The sequence below is a fragment of the Paramormyrops kingsleyae genome, chromosome 8, assembly GCF_048594095.1.
Source record: "Paramormyrops kingsleyae isolate MSU_618 chromosome 8, PKINGS_0.4, whole genome shotgun sequence".
Classification (NCBI taxonomy): Eukaryota; Metazoa; Chordata; class Actinopteri; order Osteoglossiformes; family Mormyridae; genus Paramormyrops; species Paramormyrops kingsleyae.
In genome coordinates, this window is record NC_132804.1 from 38389867 (window position 1) to 38411127 (window position 21261).

The 21261-nt window shown below is 38.7% G+C and overlaps 2 protein-coding genes across 2 annotated transcripts; both read right to left on the reverse strand.

The window, feature by feature from the left end:
- Positions 1–5026: 5026 nt before the first annotated feature.
- Positions 5027–11648, reverse strand: LOC111836724 (uncharacterized). The gene is made up of 8 exons (XM_072715800.1): positions 11308–11648; positions 10474–10528; positions 9702–10017; positions 7855–8016; positions 6535–7477; positions 6236–6388; positions 5766–5855; positions 5027–5530 (listed from the first exon to the last, which is right to left on the reverse strand). Exons 5-8 carry the CDS (start codon positions 6997–6999, stop codon positions 5522–5524), a joined length of 717 nt encoding a protein of 238 aa, XP_072571901.1. The 5' UTR covers positions 7000–7477; positions 7855–8016; positions 9702–10017; positions 10474–10528; positions 11308–11648; the 3' UTR covers positions 5027–5521.
- Positions 11649–12917: 1269 nt separating this feature from the next.
- LOC111836719 (acidic mammalian chitinase-like) lies at positions 12918–21226 on the reverse strand. Its single transcript, XM_023798234.2, has 12 exons — positions 21189–21226; positions 20966–21041; positions 20836–20862; positions 20310–20514; positions 20113–20169; positions 19779–19944; positions 19569–19693; positions 14898–15021; positions 14613–14795; positions 14379–14495; positions 14139–14271; positions 12918–13769 (listed from the first exon to the last, which is right to left on the reverse strand). Exons 2-12 carry the CDS (start codon positions 20988–20990, stop codon positions 13513–13515), a joined length of 1419 nt encoding a protein of 472 aa, XP_023654002.1. The 5' UTR covers positions 20991–21041; positions 21189–21226; the 3' UTR covers positions 12918–13512.
- Between the last annotated feature and the right edge of the window lie 35 nt (positions 21227–21261).

A 21261-nucleotide genomic window follows, 5' to 3' on the forward strand; every position in this document is an offset into this window, starting at 1 on the left:
GCCAAAGCCGTTCTTGGCCTGGATCATGTGTCTCGTGATGGAATGGTGGCAGCTGTGACTCGGGTGTGGCATGCCCCTGGGTTTGCCGCAGCTGCTGCCCAATTCTGCGAGAGGTATATAGTGTGCATGAAATTCAATGTGGGGAAGGGCATTCCAACCAACCCTGCAGTAACCCCGAGTCCTTGGATGATCTGGATGCTGCAGAATATGAAATAATCCAGTTCAGTCAAAGACATTTTGGAGAAGAAATCAAGGTTCTGCAGGAAGGCAGACAGCTTAATCGCATCATTCAGTTGTTCAATCTGGATTCTGTTCTTCTAGATAGCACTTTGAAAGTAGGCGGAAGACTTAGCAAATCTGCCATGCCAGAAAATGTTAAACATTCAGTAATTCTTTCTAAGCATAGTAAAGTTGCCACACTGATCTTGAGAGACATATATCAAAGAACCTGCCATTGTGGACGCAGTTATGTCTTGGCACAACTGAGATGCAGGTACTGGATTCCACAAGCTAATTCTGCAATTCGAAAAATAATCAATAAATGTACAGTGTGCTGTAGGATTAATGGAAAGGTTGGTGAGCAAAGAATGGCAGACTTACCTGAAGATCGCCTCTTGCCAGACAAACCTCCTTTCACAAACACTGGCGTTGATTACTTTGGGCTGTTTGAGGTCAAGCGAGGCCGGGGTACAGTTAAAAGATACGGGGTGATGTTCATTTACCTCACTCTTAGAGCTGTGCACATTGAAGTAGTGGACAGCCTCGACATGGACTCCTCCATTAATGCAATTCCGCGTTTTATATGCAGGAGAGGTCAAGTCACCATCATGAGGTCAGATAATGGCAAAAATTTTGTGGCGACTGAAAGAGAGTTAAGGGAAGCTATCCAACAGCTGGATAATGACAAGATTGAAAGAGCCTTGCAACCAAAGGGAATAAAAGGGATATTCAACAGCCCAGCCGCTTCCCACCAAGGTGAGGTTTGGGAAAGACAAATTCGGACAGTGCGAAGAATCCTTAGTTCTCTATTGAAAGAGCAAACGGTGAATGATGATTGTCTTCAGACAATAATGTGCGAGATCGAAAGCATCATCAATGGCAGGCCACTCATAAATGTCTCAGATGATGTGAACGACATTGAACCTTTAACACCTAATCACGTATTGCTGCTGAAGTATCAGACCATCATGCCTTCAGGAATCTTCAACAAAGATGACACATACGCAAGAAGAAAATGGAAACAGGTCCAATATCATGCGGATTTATTCTGGACCAGATGGACACGCGAATATCTTCAGGAGCGCCAGAAATGGTTGAAACCTAGAAGAAACTTCATGATTGGAGATGTTGTACTACTAGTGGGCAGTTCTTCCCCACGCAACTCCTGGGTCATGGGGAAAGTAATTGAAACATTGCCAGATTCCAGTGGAACAGTGAGAAGAGTGAAAATAAAGACCAGGATCAGTACACTGGAAAGACCTGTGAATAAACTGTGCCTGCTGGAAGAATCAACATCGGAAGAGTGAAGGTCAGAAATTATGAACATCATAAGTAGTTTGGTTCATAACGTTTTTTGTAATTGTTTAGTCTTCCTGCCTAACCAATTAGGGGCCAGGTAATGTATGAGCCAAACAGGATTCAATTATTTTGAGTAATAATTTAAATTTAAAAAGGGGTAAAAATACTATTTATTTAATTTCATCAGAATGTATAGATCAGGGGTCTCCAACTCCAGTCCTGGAGAGCTACTTATCCAGTAGGTTTTCTGTCCCACTTGGATTCTGATGAGTCACACCTGTTCCTGATATTTACCTGATAACAGGTGTAACTCATCAGAAGCCAGGTAGGAATGGATGAACGATATACACTCACCTAAAGGATTATTAGGAACACCATACTAATATGGTGTTTGACCGCCTTTCGCCTTCAGAACTGCCTTAAGTCTACGTGGCATTGATTCAACAAGGTGCTGAAAGCATTCTTTAGAAATGTTGGCCCATATTGATAGGACAGCATCTTGCAGTTGATGGAAATTTGTGGGATGCACATCCAGGGCACGAAGCTCCCGTTCCACCACATCCCAAAGATGCTCTATTGGGTTGAGATCTGGTGACTGTGGGGGCCATTTTAGCACAGTGAGCTCATTGTCATGTTCAAGAAACCAATTTGAAATGATTCGAGCTTTGTGACATGGTGCATTATCCTGCTGGAAGTAGCCATCAGAGGATGGGTACATGCTGGTCATAAAGGGATGGACATGGTCAGAAACAATGCTCAGGTAGGCCGTGGCATTTAAACGATGCCCAATTGGCACTAAGGGGCCTAAAGTGTGCCAAGAAAGCATCCCCCACACCATTACACCACCACCACCAGCCTGCACAGTGGTAACAAGGCATGATGGATCCATGTTCTCAATCTGTTTAAGCCAAATTCTGACTCTACCATTTGAATGTCTCAAGAGAAATCGAGACTCATCAGACCAGGCAACATTTTTCCAGTCTTCAACTGTCCAATTTTGGTGAGCTCGTGCAAATTGTAGCCTCTTTTTCCTATTTGTAGTGGAGATGAGTGGTACCCGTTGGGGTCTTCTGCTGTTGTAGCCCATCCGCCCCAAGGTTGTGCGTGTTGTGGCTTCACAAATGCTTTGCTGCATACCTCGGTTGTAACGAGTGGTTATTTCAGTCAAAGTTGCTCTTCTATCAGCTTGAATCAGTCGGCCCATTCTCCTCTGACCTCTAGCATCAACAAGGCATTTTCGCCCACAGGACTGCCGCATACTGGATGTTTTTCCCTTTGCACACCATTCTTTGTAAACCCTAGAAAAGGTTGTGGGTGAAAATCCCAGTAACTGAGCAGATTGTGAAATACTCAGACCGGCCCGTCTGGCACCAACAACCATGCCACGCTCAAAATTGCTTAAATCACCTTTCTTTCCCATTCTGACATTCAGTTTGGAGTTCAGGAGATTGTCTTGACCAGGACCACACCCCTAAATGCATTGAAGCAACTGCCATGTGATTGGTTGATTAGATAATTGCATTAATGAGAAATTGAACAGGTGTTCCTAATAATCCTTTAGGTGAGTGTAGATCGACCAAATGAGTCGGAAAGCCTGTAAAATGAGAGCAATGTTTCTTTCCACCGCAGAATAAACGCTGCTGATGGAGCTGAATGAAAAATACAAAGATGAAATCGTTAAAAAAAAGGCAATACTGTGGCCATAAACACAGCCATGGAGTTGGCTTGGCAATGAATTGCAGACAGACTAAATGCATAAGTTACGTAAATGTTAAAAGTGCTTAGTACAGTGGCATGGTGGTACAGTGGTTATGCTGTCGCCTAATGCGAAAGTTGCTGGTTTGATCCCCATAGACAACGGGGAACCTTCTGGGTTGATTTCACCTGTCATTATTAGGCCTACTGTATAATATTATTTGATCTCCGTAAAATATTTTAAATCGCATCCGTGTGAAATGTTCTGCACAAATAACCATATGTTGTCTTTGCTATTTTAGTAGTAAACTTTCAAAGTAGACAGTGACTAAAAATATCTTCCTGATCATATTATTTTAACAGGTTTGTTTTCCAGTTACAGTCATTGCATTTCATGTTTCACCTTTGTAATATGCGTAGCTTTTATTTTAGAGTAAAATACCATTTTAACGGACTTCAAGGGACCTGGCAAAACAGTCCGTTACATCCACACTGTAAAATATAATTTGTTGTTTCAACTTAAAAATATCAGGTAAAGGGCTGCCTTAAAATTTTAAGTTAAGTCAAGAAATAGAGTTTGTTCTTATAACTCAACCAATTGTTATCCTAATGAAAAATCACATGTTGTCTAAACTTTTGTCTTAGTTTAGTTGACTAAGGTTTGTTAGTCAGTTCAACTGCTTTAATAGTCATTTTTACTTGGGAAAACTATTTAAGCTAAATTAAAATAATCAATTGTTTAAACTCTTGTTCTAATTTAGTTGACTTGGGTTTCTTAGTTAATTCAAATGTTTTAGTGGTTCTCTCAACTTAGGAATCTATTTTAGCTTAACTTATTAAGTTGATTAAGGTTTATTAAGGTAGCTGTGTGAACTTTATAAATAAAATCAAACTGATTTAAAGGTTGATTGACTTGATGTAAAGATGTTCACTACACAAAAAAATAAGTTGAGCTTTCCACCATCCATTTCAGCAAAAAAATCCTGTTACGTTTATCTTAGATCCCATGTTTAAATGTCTACATTCATTTAAATTAATTTTATGTTGTTTACACTTCAGAACCCCCCACCCACAGATTTAATTAAAATGTATCTGATGCATGAAGTTTGTTTTAAGAACATAGCAAGACAATTACCCATTAACATCCAACATCAAACATTTATTGCTCCATCTTACTCCTCTGACAAACAAAATCAGAAAATCAGTGACTTGCAAGTTTGATTAAAATCTGACCCAGGAGCATTTAACAATTCTTGTGAATTGTTGACAATTGGACAACAGAACACTATGACATGAGATCAGTTTTTCAACAAGATGAGCTAGAACTGCTGCATTAAAATTAAAGTCCCCTATTATATTTTTGTTCACAAATAAGTTTCAAAACATGAGTAATTGTCTAAACTGAAATGTAAATGTGACGTACCGCGTCGTCCGTCTCGTTCAAGCCCTGTGTGTCGCCACGCCCACCTTGTTCCCTCTTGTAATTATCCAAATGTGATCACCTGTGAGGCGATGCCGCTCGCCAGTCCTGTGCCTTGTCTTGTGTATTTTAGTCTGCGCCAGCGTATGTCCCGGCAGATACGGCATTGTTATTGATGTCTCCAAGTCGGTGTTTTTGTCTAATAAACCCTCGTTCCCGTCCCTTCGCCATGCTTTGGTTTTGTTCGCCCTACACGCACCGGCGTACGTTACAGAATGCCGCATTCTGTGACGTTCGCCGGTGCGAGCAGGACGAACAGAGCGGAAGCAAGTCCAAAGTGACGGGAACGAGGGTTTATTAGACAAAAACAATGTTACAAATCCATTTCTTGCTTTGAACAAAGATCATGTTCATTAATAATAAAGCATGTCTTCAATTGCAGAATGTGAACAACAATTTAAATACATGCTAATTGTGCTAAATATTGGCTGTGCTCTGAATAAAATGTGACTGAGAATGCATGAAATGTGCAAACTGGAGCTACACTACCGTAGCAGAATGTAACTCCACAGACAATGCTTCTTTAATCAGTAACAGTTCCCCTTATATTAAACTGCATGAAAAACGAACATATAGACGTAGCTGGATTGGTTGCATAACTGGCATTGAATGACAACATCCACCTTTACCCAGCTGTCCAATGACTGGGCCAGTGACTTAATTGTTTAAACAGTCCAGGGTCGAAGACATTTCACCAAAGTATTGCCCCCCCAACAGCTGTAGCAGCCGCTGTAATCACTTAAATATCCTAATATGTCTGCCATTACAAATATACAGTGTGTGAGAAATCCAATGCAAAGCTGTAGGGAACAGTACAGCAGCACAATGTCAAAGACCCTGGTGAAGACATGAATAAACACAATAAACGAACAATACCCATAGTAGTTTATCAGGTAGTTTCTCTGAAAACCAGACTAAATCCAGTCTCACAGATCTCGTAATAATACATTTGCTGGCATCTATAGTGAGCAGGGAGTTAACCCCTTGAGTTAAGGCTGAAAGTCTTGATTTAAAATCCACTGTGGTACTGTAATTATAGAATTAACTAGAATTAATAAGAAACAATGCTCACCTCCACAGTCTTGAAAATGTGTGAGGGATCTTCCTTGAGAAAATGAGGAAGGCCCAGCAGAAGAACTGTCCTCTTCCTTTGTGTAGAGCTCTGGTCAAAGAATTGAAAAACAAAACAAAAAATGTTTTAAACAGTGTTTATGAAACACCTAGACAGCTCCAAATAAACAGCTTTTTGCTTTTTCATTTCATTTCATCAATATATGAGTATCAGTGGAGATAACTGGGTCAGTTACACCTGTCTTTTAATGTTTTAATATCTTATAATTTGAATCAGGCTGATCAGCACATTAAAGTAGAATATGATATCAAATCTAACACCAATATACTGTACACAGATTCTGTAAAAGTTACCACACTAAATGTCCAATTGTGAAATATTACTACAGCTTTCTTTGAATGAGTTCATCACTTAAAATGGATAACCTAAAACTTAGACAAACGGAGAACATTTAGCAGTTGAACACTTACATCATCATCTAGGCATTTTATGAGCCTAGTTAGCCCTGCTATGCCGCTCTTGGTTTTGTACAGCTCAAGGAACCTCTCCAGATATTGGTCAAGCCCAGCAAAGAGGGAGCCTTTCAGGTCAACAGATGTAAGACGGGCAAATTCAGCTTCAACCTGAGCAATGGAAGAAGAGGGGTGGGGGGTACAGGCAGAATTTAATAAAAAAATGCTTTAAGATCTAAATTTAAGCAAACATCATCTGAGGCCCATTAGACAAAATACACACACAAAAGCAAAACAACCACAAAGATGCATTTTACCTGCCGTTCAGAGAACAAGGCTGGCCATCTTTCTTTGACTTGTGCCACCAGAGGTTCATCCTCAACAATCTCTTTTCTCCGTAAAGAGAATGTGTTGAACATCATTTCATCAATTTGCCTCCAGTCAACCTTTCTTTTCTTCATCTCACTGACCAAGACTGATCTCTCTATGTCAAGATCATGTTGGGTTTTCCCCTCTGGAAAACCTGGTAGAAAATTTACCTCTGACTTTTTGGCCCGCTTCAGTTTTTTTGACCCAGTTTGACTAGAGGTACGTGTGTTTACTTTGAGTTCAGGACATCCAGCCACTCGCAGCCTCTGTCTGAAGTTACCCATTTTGAACTTTAAATTTCCAACAGTACCACCCATTGACAGACCCTGGTTCCTTGAGACAAGGATGCTTGTTGATGAGAGCCTGGGCCACACAATCATATTCGTCACGTGTTGGGTAGGGGTTGTGGACATACATGGCTTCTGCCAGCTTCTCCAAGATATCCGATTTCATGTCCTTCGATATGTCAAGTAAGGATCCATCTTTGTGGTAGGTTTCATTTCCTTGCTTCAGTTTTAACTCAACATCAAAAGAAAAGGCAGGAATAACAAATGGCTGAGGCAGCTGACGAGTTTGGCCACCACTGCTGCCCTCCTCAAGAGTTGATGACAGGCTTGCTGTGTCTAGAGTGGAGTCTGTGTTGTAGGTTGTAAAAGTCTTCGTGTACACCTTCAATGTTGCTTTCTCTTTAGGAAGTTCTGATATGCTACTCAGATTGCACAGTTCATTATCAAATTCAGGGTCTTGATATTGAACCACAAGGTCCCCCTCCAATCCAAGTTTCGTCTTCAGAAGTATATGGAAGTTTTCAACAGTTTCAGGCAAGTTGTCGATGGTAACCTTTCTTATGTCATCTTCACTCAGGATGATGCGCAGCAGCATGATGAATCGCTTCCAACAAGAAAAACAGAAATAAAGTGTGAATAGCACGAATACATTTTCACAGGAGATGCTAAGAAAAAAAATATATATCAACCATTCACATACGACTACTGACTTTTTTGGCAGCCATCTATGTACTGTATATAAAAAAAGAGCTTTACCATTATTAAAAATAGGAGAATTGTGTAAATTGTAAATAATGCATTTAACAAGCTGGAAAAGTTACAAAACATTGAACCAGTGTTAATTTTGACAGCACATTTTGATTTAGCTATAGTCAGTGTTTTGACTAAAACATCATTTAGTTTTAGACTATAATATTTCTATAATATATATTTCTTTCCAAGCTCCTTAGACTACGATGACATGCCACAAAAACAAATTACCTTAATGTACAAGAAATGCCTTTGGTGACACCAGGAGTCTGCCCCGTACAGTGTATGCTGACAATGGGATGTAGTGGTTAAGCTCTTCAGGTTCAGCTACCATCAGTTGAGCAGTATTCCTTTCGCAGAGTTCGTAACATCTGAGGTGCTCCACATACCAAGCTGAGAAAGATTCCAAAACAAAAAATGGCTTGTTGCATACAAGCAGCACATGAACAATTTTAGAAAAATCAGGAAGTCCACTTGTGCTTCCAAATGAGACAAACATTCCTGTGGTGTATTGTGTCCCATGTATGTATGCTGTTGTAGCCAGTGACACACTTCTCAGAGTTGTAAATTTCTTCTCCATCACTTGCATGACAGAGGAAGCTAGCATGTCCACAGAAACATTTGATGCTCCCTTAACTTCCACTCTTGGTTTAAACAGGGTAGTCATGTCCAAGTGGTATGCCAGCATAAGCTGGTGTCTAAGAGACAAAGTCAGTAGAATGTTTTTGAAATTATTGACATCACGAACCACTTTCTTGAAAAAGCTATGTTTAGCTTCAAAACGAATTGTCCAAAAGTCAACCAGTGGCCCAAAGCAGCGGATCAAATGAGGGTAGTGCTCCAGGAAATGGTGTTTAGGTTTAAGTTTCTGTCCTGGAAACACACTTTGCAAAAGTCTCCTGTGTTCACTTATTTTAGCATCAAGATAGCACAGGCTTTCCTCAGTAAAAGTGGAGGATGCTAAAAGTTCCACAATGTCTTTCAGTTCCAGAATTACACACCAAGCATCATTATTTTCAGGTACAACGTCACCAATGAGCAGAGGTAGCAACCTCAACAGAGTCCAGTTCTCATGGCCATTACCCCCAATAGTTTCACAGACAAGTATTTTTTCTGTAATTTTCTGTGGACAGTTAGTTTTGTCAGAAAATTTATAGGGAAAGCGTTGAATGGCAGTATTCAAATAATCTAATGTAAAGTATTTCTGTCCAATCAAAGTTTTCAAACACAAACAGAGCTCCCAAGGTACAATACCTTCTAAAACATCATGCAAAAAGTCAGGGGGAAACCCAGTTCCCCAGACAGAAGTGGGTTCTCCTTGAAATATGAGCCATCAAATGAGCTGTTGTACTGGCCAGGTTTTGATCCTGTATTGTCTTTTTCTAAAACTTTGTCAATAATATCCCCCTTATTTAACAACTCCTGCAGAGTTTTTAGAACCGGAACATAAACAAAGGTTTTCTTTGATGCTAAATCTAAGATATATTCAACTGGGTCTATAACGCCAAATTTTTCTCTGAAATAGGACAACCTTTTTTGTTCTGATCCTAAACACCCACTCTCTGAAATGGAGCAAAGAGGACTGAGGCTGTTCAAGGAATCAGTTACCAAAGTAATAGTGTCGTCATCAATGTTACCATTGTGCTGCCTTAAAACCCTTTTCACTGTATTCCTATTTAGATCACCTATCAAAATGCCAATTTCATGAAACTCATTGATTATTTCCTGGGTAGCTAATTTGGAAACATGCAATATTGCTTGCATGCGCAGAAGTAAAGATGCAAGCTTTTCCTGAATTTTGTAAGTGGTATCATGGTGTTCTACTTCACTGCCACAATTATCTTGAAGTGGCACATGGCCATCACTGTGAGTATCTTCTGACTGCAAATCAACATTTACTTCAGATCCAAATTCTGCAAATTCATTTTCTTGGACAATAAGCTCTGTCTTGAAATCTTTTATAGTAGAATGAGGGTGAAAACGACTCTTATGTGATGTAAAACTGGAGTAAAGGTGTGATTTAAAAGAACACTGATTAAAAGGGCAAGTAACAATTTCCCTATTCCTCAGATGTTTACCTTGATGAGCAATATACTGCTTTAGTCCAACTGCCTGATTAAAGCTACACAGCAGGCATTTTACTTTAAAGCCAGCAAGTCCATTACATACTCCTTCTGTGACCCCATGATCTCTTAAATGGACCTGCAAGGCTTTTTTAGATCTGAAATACTGTGCACAGTCGGTGTATATGCAGGGTAGTGGACAGCTTCTTCCGTAATGTCTGTGACTGTTACTGTAATGTTCAATGATTCTCTTGCGATTTCCACAAAAAAAAGTACAAAATTTGCAAGTCCACCTCATTCAAAAGACAGAAACAGATGTGACCATCTAGACCTGTGAAAATAAATTAATGAAAAACCTTTAGTTATGGGTGCTATTACAAACACAGTAGCATAAAAAGTGTTCTCCATTGCTTTTGTTAATGAATTATTTGTTGGTAGCATCTCTCAATACTTAGGTTATGCCACCTGCATGTGATCATCAATCGCCCAATATTACTTCTTCATAAGAACATAAGAACTATACAAACGAGAGGAGGCCATTCGGCCCATCAAGCTCGCTTGGGGAGAACTTAACTAATAGCTCAGAGTTGTTAAAATCTTATCTAGCTCTGATTTAAAGGAACCCAAGGATTCCGCTTGCACTACGTTATCAGGAAGACTATTCCATACTGTAACTATACATGCTGCGTAAAGAAGAAGTACCTTGACACTACAGTGCTTTATTCTACAGAGCTATTAAATTACAATATAGTCTGTGGTGTTTCCAGTATGAAAAAAAGGAACTTACCATTTCACTCTATTGGCAAAAATAAATGGCCAGCACCTAGTTTGGCTTCACAGACCTAAAATAAAATAAAAACATATCAGATATATATAACCCAAAGGAAGAATATCCATCAATGTTCTGGGCCAAGATAAGAGTACGAAAGTTTTCCACCTTCAAACAAAAGAAAACAGACTTCTGTCTGAAAAATAAGAACAGGACAGTATGGAAATGAATAGTCAATATGAGCTGGTAGGTGTTAGCCAGCATAAGATAAACACTGAACTCTCTCATAAAAACTAATATAATGCTGGGTTGCAGACCATATTTTGTCTCACTCCTCAGTGCACTCTTGCAGCTCAGCACACAGCAGTAAATAGCAGCTTAAGTGATTATATAGGGACAAAGAGATGACAACAAGCACAACAGTCCTACCAAAAAAATGTTCTTTTAGTCAGTCAGTTACTGGAAATATTGCCAAACTAAACCTCCACCAAAATATAACAGGCTGTGAAGTTAAAAGACATGTACAAGTACACAGGCAATATGACATAAGCCATATTAATTAGCAGAGTTAGCTTGCTAATATCGCAACAGTTGTTGAATGTGCAACCTTAAAACTAGCGGCACAACACTTTTCATTTGGTCCGTGCAACATTAAACCCATAAAAAGGACATATATCAGTTTATTAGGTTAAGTTTGGTCATGGCGCACAAGCTGGACCATGTCGGCTAAAGTTACATTAGTTAAAGCAAATGTTTCGGTAAAAGAGAAAAACACACATCATGCCATAAATTTAAAAACGTATTCCAAATTTTGTAGCTACTTTTGTTATAGTTATAACCGATGTTACTCACATTGAAAGCAGATTTCAATGGAGACGATTAGTAAATGTCCAAGCAACGTGAGCTTGTCTTTAACCGCCAATTCCCCATAATGCACCTCGATAGCAGTCACGTGAAGCAATTTTGAACCCTGCAGTGCTCAACTTCACCACATTGTCAAGTTCACATAAGTTTCTGATTTAGCTGGACATGAGTTTTCAAGTTAGCTTTTTTTGATGTAATTGGGACGTTTTTAACTTATAATTCTATGTTATAACAACAACTTCAGTCATCTATTGTCATACTGACATGGAATAATATGTTAAAACAACAAACATCTAGAATTACATTTTACAGTGCAGAGTTGCTGTATGCCCATAACACAGCTACAGGACACCACTTACTCATGCCAGACCTCAGCAGACACACTTGTGGTATAGATTATTATATTGTACATGTAGTAATCCAACTGTACCTTACCAGATGCGTGACTATTAATAATCCCGACTACGTACGTATCTGCGCTGGATATCACCGGTACGCCACACGCCTTGTAGGCGGAACTGCATGTCCGTTATAGCCAAACAGAACTACAGCTAAAAGCGGCCCTGGGGACCAAATTGTTTATCCATTATAAGCGAGTCCGCTATATCCGATGCTTTTTCTGCATGTTCTTAAAGGCGCACGGCCGGGACCAGTGGACCTTGTCTGTTATAGACGATAATCCGTTATAAGCGAGTCCACTATAACGGAATTTTACTGTAATTATTTTGGAATTAATTGGAATGCTAAGACATGATTTTATAGGCTTTATTATATTGATTATGTAGCAATCTCAGCTCTGTTCTCCATATTATGGAAGTATCACGCAGAGGATTACTTCCGAAAAGATGGTTTTTATTCTCTGCTTTCTTGTCTTGCTTTTACTCACAGCACTGACTATGTATACAGGGTTCCATTTTTTCATATATTTTTTATGTATTTTTTAATATATAATATACAAGACTCATTCTGCCACTAACTCAAACAAAATCATGTCATTTTGGTACACCTTACAGATTAACAAAAAAATTTAATCAGATAATGTCAAATATAATGTCAGATGAGGACATATAATTCAACAGATTACATGACATGAATAGTAAGATCGCAGAATTTCGTCCGATGGAACAATCTTTTGGGAATCTGTTCCCACATGTCGGACGTTCTTTGAGACAATGCTAAACTAAGCGAGACAGTTAGCCTGGTCCGGACCAGGTTTGTTCACAGGTATAAATTACCATGGTAATTCAGCAGGGATTCATTTAAGACACGTTGATGGAACGGAACTCTCACTTAAATAAGACTGACTTGTCGAAATAAGTCAGACTTTCCCTTAATCCTGCTTCATGGAATACCCCCCTGTTGTCAGCAAAGAGTCTGTCTTAAACAGTCATTTCCAATTTCTCTGATTAATTGGTATGTGCGCATACTTTTGGTCACAGGGAAGTTTGGAATGCATAACATAAATTTGCATCAGACTGGTGTATAGATGTGCACTGTTCAAGCACAGAATATGACTATAAGATTTCCCTAAACAAGGCAGAAATTGCTTAGGAAAGGCTGTAAGTTGAAAAGGTTTGTAAACACCATTTTAAACACTATTATATTTTATTTGATTTATTATTTATTTGTTGCATTTTATTTGATTTATTATTTATTTGAACTTATTTACACATTTTCTAATGATTCATACAAGATAACTATAATTGAAAATGCTGTAAAGTTCTTTGTAATAATGAATAACAATTAGAAATTGCATAGCAATGAAATGAATGTTGACTGTTGAGTGGTAAATTTACTATATATACTGAAAAAATACAAAACATTTCAAATTTTGGGTTTAGATAATTTGGGATAATATTGAAAGGAAACGGTTTCCTTTATAAGTCTTGTAATTTTCATACTTATTTGTGAAAATATTTGATGTCAGAATATATAAAAAGCAGAAAACATCATATTGAGATTTTAAAAAGAAATTTTCTGGGGACAAAAATGGGCAGTATCATTTTCATGTTTTCTTTCATGTTTGTTATTAAGAAGTGTGAGGATTTACAGAGATCTTTTAGTTCAGAGCAGTCAAACTCAAAATGATTCTGCAATCCCCTTAAAATGTTTTAACTGTATACATGTTAGTCACTGACGTATACTGAGTGAACTTCATTACATTTTACAAGGTGTCAGGACTACTTGTCTCCTCTACGGCCATGTGCAGCACTTGCAGCTGTCACTGAAAACTGTGCCAGGACCACAATTTCTGTAATAAGTTCTGCCTCCTGCACAATCATAGAAGCAGTTGGCCTCTTCTTCATTTGGATATAAACCATCAGGTTTGCCAGCACAAAAGCCAGTTCCTGGCTCGTGGGTTGTTGTTGTGGTGGTGGTTGTGCTAGTAGTGGTTCTGATTGTTGTCATTCCAGGTTTTAAGGTAGTGGTTGGTGGTAAGGGAGGTAGTTCTGCATTTGGAAAAAAAAGCAAGGTGAAGAAATACATTGTTTCATTTGTTGTTTTGATATTTGCATTTTATTTAACCCTTTCATGCATCAAAAGATTTTGTAAACACCATCATATTTCATAAGCAATATGTTGCTTCTTTCAGAAAATATATGAAATAATTCTTGACTGTGCTTTTCCATGGATCTAGTGGTTACCATCTTGTTACATCATGTTTACCTAATGTAACTCTAAAAGTGCAGAAACCATGCATTAAAGGGTTAAATTCATTTTAAAGAGTAAAAAGCACCTATGATTGCTCTGTGTTTCTCATCTTTAGTTTTAAAAATGTTGTACTACTGCTTAAAACAGTCATTTGATTAGAGATTTACCAATGTCAAGAAGTTTGTGTAAGTGGTTCATAAGTGGATAGTTCCCCTGACCACAAAACTGTCCAGCAAAGTCATCCAGGTCCAGGGCCCAAACAAATGCCCCTCCAAAATTGTTTTCCTTCAGATAGTGTACCTAAAAATGGGGCCAGGATTGGAGAAAACCCTTAGCACTTATTCTTAAATACTTGGGGAAAAAATGCAGTGATTTAACTGTTGATTTTTCATCCATTAATCAATTACCTTGATAGCAAAGCTCTCCTGTGTGTCAAATCCCACCCACTCATTTCCTTTGCTGGCATATGGTACCTTCTGATCTGCAATCCATTCAATGGTGGTTCCTTGTAAGAAAGTACATATCTATAGAAAAGTTTTTATATTAGACATAAAAATGCACCTTCAAAGCAACTGAAAACAAAAATTAGAAGACTGATGATATTGTATAAGTCTCAGTTATAATGCCAGTTTCTTGCTTACTTCATAGTAGGACCAGAAGCCAGCTTCACGAGTATAGGGTCCAGCTGAAGCAGGCCCACTAGCTGGAGAACCAACACCATTAGATGGTGATGTCAAACGGAATGTGCGTCCATATGTGGCGAAACCCATCCTGAGTTTCTCTTCAGGGGTACCATTGTCCTTCCAGTAATTCATGGCAAAATCCTATGAGAAAGAAAAAGGAAGAACTGTACTCTTCAAAAATGTCACCATGGATTAATAAAATAATTACAAAATTCTGCAAATATTGAGTGTTTGTTTTCTTACTGTGTTAAAAAAAACTAAATCTCCTGTGTCATGCTTGCCACGGTACAAGGGGCTGTTGTGTCCTGTGAAACTTTCCCAAGTCCCATGGAAGTCATATGTCATCACATTGATGAAGTCCAAGTACCTTGAGATACACAAGTAAAGAATTGGGACAAAAAGGAACAAACAGTAATACACTTCTGTCTTTCACAGCAAAGAATCCAGTATAAGGACAAAAGTATTGGCCATTACACCTACAAGAACACCTACAAGAACTTTTATGACATCCCACTATAAATCCATAGGCATCAATGTGGAGTTGGTCCCCTCTTTACAGCTATAACAGCTGCCATGTTTCTGGGAAAGCTTTCCACAACATTTTGGAGTGTGTTTGTAGGAATTTTTGCCCATTCATCCAGATGAGGTACTGATGTTGTACATGAAGGCCTGGTTCTCAGTCTCCGTTCTAGTTCATCCCAAAATGTTGGTATGGGGTTGAGGTCAGGGCTCTTTTATGGACCTTGCTTTGTGCGCTGGGGCAGTCAGGCTAGAAGAGAAAAAAGCCTTCCCCTAACTGTTCCCATAATGTTTGAACTGTCCAACATGTCTTGGTGTGCTGAAACATTAAGAGTTCCTTCCACTGGAACTAAGGGGCCTAGCCTAACCCCTGAAAAACAACCCCATACCATAATCCTTCCTCTATCAAACTTTACAGCTGACACAATGCAGTTGTGGCATCCTATGACAGTACAATGCCTGAATTCACTCAGGTCTGCAGAACAAACCATCCTTTCACAAATGTTTGTAAACCTGACTACATGGCTAGGTGCTTGATTTTATACACCTGTGGCAATTGGTCTGAATGAAACACCTGAATTCAGTGGTCTGTGTCAATACCTTTGTCCATATACTGTGTGTGTATGTGTGTTTGTGTGTGTGTGTGGATTATGTTTATATTTCATTGTGGGACCAAATGACCCCTACAAAATAATAAAAACCTATTATTTTGACATTGTCGGGACCATTTCTCACATCCCCACAAAGATTTGAGAATGCAGTCAAAAAACTAAAAATGCCAAAAGTCTTGTATTTTGTTTGGTTATGGTTATAGTTATAGTTAAGGTTAGGGCTGGGTGGGGGTTAAGGTCATCATGTTGGAAGTTTTTCCCATAGAAATGAATGGAGAATCCTCACTAAGATCTAATTACAAACCTGTGTGTGTGCGTGTGTGTGTGTGTTTGTGTATGTGTGTGTATATATGCAGTGAGGTCAATAAGTATTTGATCACCCTGTGATTTTGCAAGTTCTCTTACTTAGAAATCATGGAGGGGTCTACAATTTTCAGCATAGGTGCATTTCCACTGTGAGAGACAGAATCTAAAAAGAAAAATCCGGAAATCACATTGTATGATTTTTGAACAATTTATTTGTGAATTACTGTGTCAAATAAGTATTTGATCACTTGAGTAAAAAAAAAAATAATATTTGGTACAGAAGCCTTTGTTAACAATTACAGAGGTCAAACGGTTCCTGTAGTTCTTCACCAGGTTTGCACACACTGCAGGAGGGATTTTGGCCCACTCCTCCATACAGATCTTCTCTAGATCTGTCAGGTTTCGAGGCTGTCGCTGAGCAACACAGAGTTTCAGTTCCCTCCAAAGATTTTCTATTGGATTTAGGTCTGGAGACTGGCTAGGCCACTCCAGAACCTTGATATGCTTCTTACGGAGCCACTCCTTGGTTTTCCTGGCTGTGTGCTTTGGGTCAAGTACCCAGCCACAACCCATCTTTAATGCTCTGACTGAGGGAAGGAGGTTTTTGCCCAATATGTCACAATACATGGCCCCGTTCATCCTCTCCTTAATACAGTGCAGTCGTCCTGTCCCCTGTGCAGAAAAACACCCCCAGAGCATGATGCTTCCAGCCCCATGCTTCACTGTAAGTATGGTATTATTGGGATGATACTCATCATTCTTCTTCCTCCAAACACGGCAAATGGAGTTAAGACCAAAAAGTTCTACTTTGGTCTCATCTGACCACAAGACTTTCTCCCATGACTCCTCTGGATCATCCAGATGGTCCCTGGCAAACTTCAGACGGGCCTGGACATGGGCTGACTTAAGCAGGGGAACCTTCCGTGCGATGCAAGATTTTAAACCATGACGTCTTAGTGTATTACTGATAGTAGCCTTGGAAACGATGGTCCCAGCTCTCTTCACGGCATTGACCAGCTCCTCCCGTGTAGTTCTGGGCTGATTCTTCACCATTCTTAGCATCATTGAAACCCCACGAGGAGAGATCTTCCGTGGGGCCCCAGTCCGAGGGACATTGACAGTCATCATTAGCCTCTTCCATTTTCTGACAATTGCTCCAACAGTTGTTTTTTTTTTACCAAGCTGCTTGGCAATTGCCCCGTAGCCCTTTCCAGCTTTGTGAAGGTCTACAATTTTGTCTCTTGTGTCTTTTGACAGCTCTTTGGTTTTGCCCATGTTGCTACTTAGACTTTGGCTGATTGTGGGGTGCACAGGTGTCTTTATGACCTCAAACAGGTGCTACTAATTTAGAATCATGAGCAGAGTGTAGCTGGACTATTTAAAAGCAAAATAACAGGTCTTTGAGGGTCAGAAATCTGGCTGATATGCAAGTGATCAAATACTTATTTGACACAGTAATTCACAAATAAATTGTTAAAAAATCATACAATGTGATTTCCGGATTTTTTTTTTTAGATTCTGTCTCTCACAGTGGAAATGCACCTATGCTGAAAATTGTAGACTCCTCCATGATTTCTAAGTAAGAGAACTTGCAAAATCACAGGGTGATCAAATACTTATTGACCTCACTGTAGATGGAGCCATGCACCGCAATGTTTCAGTCAACGACGCATGGTAGTCCCATAAGATTGTAACATTGCTGAAAAATTCCCTTTGCCTAGTGATGTCGTAGTAAGAACATAAGAACATAAGAACTATACAAACGAGAGGAGGCCATTTGGCCCATCGAGCTCGCTTGGGGAGAACTTAACTAATAGCTCAGAGTTGTTAAAATCTTATATAGCTCTGATTTAAAGGAACCCAAGGATTCAGCTTGCACTATATTATCAGGAAGACTATGCCATACTCTGACTACACGCTGTGTAAAGAAGTGCTTCCTTAAATCCAGTTTGAAATGTTCTCCCGCTAATTTCCACCTATGGCCACGAGTTCTTGTATTTGAACTAATGCTGAAGTAACTATTTGGTTGAACAGCATCCAAACCTGTTAGAATCTTATAGACCTGGATCATGTCCCCCCTCAGTCTCCTTTGCTTGAGGCTGAACAGATTTAACTCAACTAACCTTTCCTCGTATGACATTCCTCTAAGACCAGGAATCATTCTTGTGGCCCTATGCTGCACCTTTTCTAAGGCCGCAAAGTCCTTTTTAAGATATGGTGACCAAACCTGCACACAATATTCTAGGTGAGGTCTCACCAAGGAATTGTATAATCTTAGCATTACCTCCCTTGACTTAAACTCCACACATCTGGAGATATACCCCAACATCCTATTGGCCTTTTTTATTGCTTCCCCGCACTGGCGAGAATGAGACATGGAAGCATCAACATACACACCAAGGTCTTTTTCATAATCAGCTACCTTTACTTCAGTAGGTCCCATAAAATACCTGTACTTTATATTTCTGCTCCCTACATGGAGTACCTTACATTTGTCTATGTTAAATTTCATCTGCCAGGTATCGGCCAAGTAACTAATTAAATCAAGATCCCGCTGTAGCTGCTGAGCCGCTAGTTCAGTATCTGCTACACCACCCACCTTGGTGTCATCTGCAAATTTCACCAGTTTACTGTATATATTGGTGTCTATATCATTTATGTAAATTGGGAACAATAGTGGTCCTAAAATTGAACCCTGCGGTACCCCACTATGAACGCAGGCCCACTGTGACATTGTGCCTCTTATAACTACTCGCTGCTTCCTATCTGTTAACCAGTTATCAATCCAGGTTGCTACAGTTCGCTTTGAGTTTAAGTGAGCCTCTTGTGGGGGACAACATCAAAAGCCTTTTGGAAATCTAAGTAGATGACATCATAGGCCTTCTTATCATCAACTTCCTGAGTAGCTTCCTCAAAAAACTCCAACAGATTTGTTAAACAGGATCTACCTCTCCTAAATCCATGCTGGCTATCCCTCAAAATGTTATTTGAGTCCAGGTAATCTACCATTTTCTCTTTGATTATAGCCTCCATAACTTTACCAGTTATACAAGTTAGACTGATTGGCCTATAGTTTGACAAATTACTTCTATCTGGTATACTGGTGTAAACCAACCTACTGTGCTGCTAGGCGTATTTAGTAAATACAGTTATGTATGTACTATATACACATTGTATAGCACATATAATTATGTACAGGACATAATACTTGATAACCATGCAACTGGTTTATGTATTTACTATACTGTACCTTTTATCATTATATTAGATAGCACTCTTTCAACTTATAAAAAGTATTTACTGTAGCCTAGGTGTGTAGTAGGCTATGCCATCTAGGTTTGCTTAAATACATTTTATGATGTTTGCACAATGATGAAATCATTTAACAACACATTCCTAAGAAGTATTCCCATTGTTAAGCAATGTATCACTGTTTATCTGAAGATCTAAAGACAAAATTATTTAAACCCAGACTTACTTAGCGATCTCAGCAATTTCATAGCCAGCATCGATTGTGCCTTTTCCAGCGGCCACTGCAGCTGTGACCAGTAATCTACGACGTCCTGTTTCTTTGCTCTCAACCTCATAAGCCTCAAGAAGCTCCTACATACCAAAAGATTATTAATCAGTATTTTCTATTTTGCATAGTATAATCATATTTAATAAAGAACCACAGATGATATCTGACCTTGCATAGGAGTGTGAACCTCTGTTTGTCCTCTGTGGGGCTCCCTCGAGAACCAGGGTACTCCCAATCAATGTCCAAGCCGTCAAAGCCATAAGTGCGTAGAAAACTAATAGATGACTGTATAAACTTCTGACGGTTGGCCGGTGTGGATACCATGATGGAGAACCTGGAAGGAGCTGTAATACTTAGTCCTCAACAAAAATAAAACTTTAAGTCTATGCACTCCTGATCTAAGGTTTGCCACATATATTATTATTAGCTTTCCAGTATGAAATTTAGTGCATAAATATTTTTGCAAGCACTATCACAACTTGTAGAATAAATTGTGACTTACTGGTAGGAGCCAAAGTTCCAGCCACCAACAGCTAAAAGAGTTCTCAGATGGGGATTTCTGTAGTGGAGAATTCAATACTTTTTGAAGTCTTACAGTTCACTTTTGACTTAGAGTAAACGTATCATACTTTCATTAAGATTTATTATATAAAGACAAATATATGCACATACATACAACATGCAAGTTAGTATGCATACTTGTGCTTTAGCTCGTTGAAGGACTTGTAGAGACTCTCATCATTCCATTCATATGTGACAAGCTCATTTGCATGGTTAATCATAGAGAAGGCATATATCAGATGAGTACACAGGAAAGGGTCTACATTGGCAGGAAGGTACTTCCCAGTTCCAGGTCTGTACTGGGACCAATTGGTGAAGTAACACACCATATCTCTGGCATACCCTGAAATTATAATAATTTGAATAAGAATAAAAAATGAAATAAGAAATACTAAGCTTTTAAAATATATGTGTATTTTATTCACATGTGAATTAATGCTAGGAAGTCCATACAATACTCAACCCCAAAGAATTATAAAGAGATAGGTATAAAAAAAATACTGCTTATTAATAGAGAATTCAAATTCAAAATATATTTTTTTTAAGACACTTTAGAATAAGATTTAGAAAATGCACATAGTAGTTTCCTTTGAGTTCTATAGGCAGTGTCTTATGAATGAAATTATTATTTTTATATATTTCATTTTAATCCTCAGTCACTCACCCAATTGAGAGAGCAAAAGACACAAGCCTAAATTGGAAAGAAAAGCTTGTTAATGCTGAGCAACTCTTTTTGCATCAGCAAGGAAAAGTATTAGTTCTAGAATACTTTGGCATTGTACTGTACAAATTACCTGTTAAAGTGGTGATCTTCATCATTTTGTTGTTGATGATCTTTCTCTTTTCTCTTTGATATTTTTCTTTTTACTACTGTATGAAAATAACAGTGAGTACACAGTTATGTAATTATACAACCACATAGAAAAAAATCGATACATATTAATTTATTAAAATCCATACTTTGACATACAAAAATTAATGTTACTCAGTTAATGAGTATCTGAAAGTTTGTCTTACCTTATAGGCTTAAGGTTTCAGAGACCTTTCATCTGTAGAGATACCACAGTATATATAGAGGCCAAGATTAAAA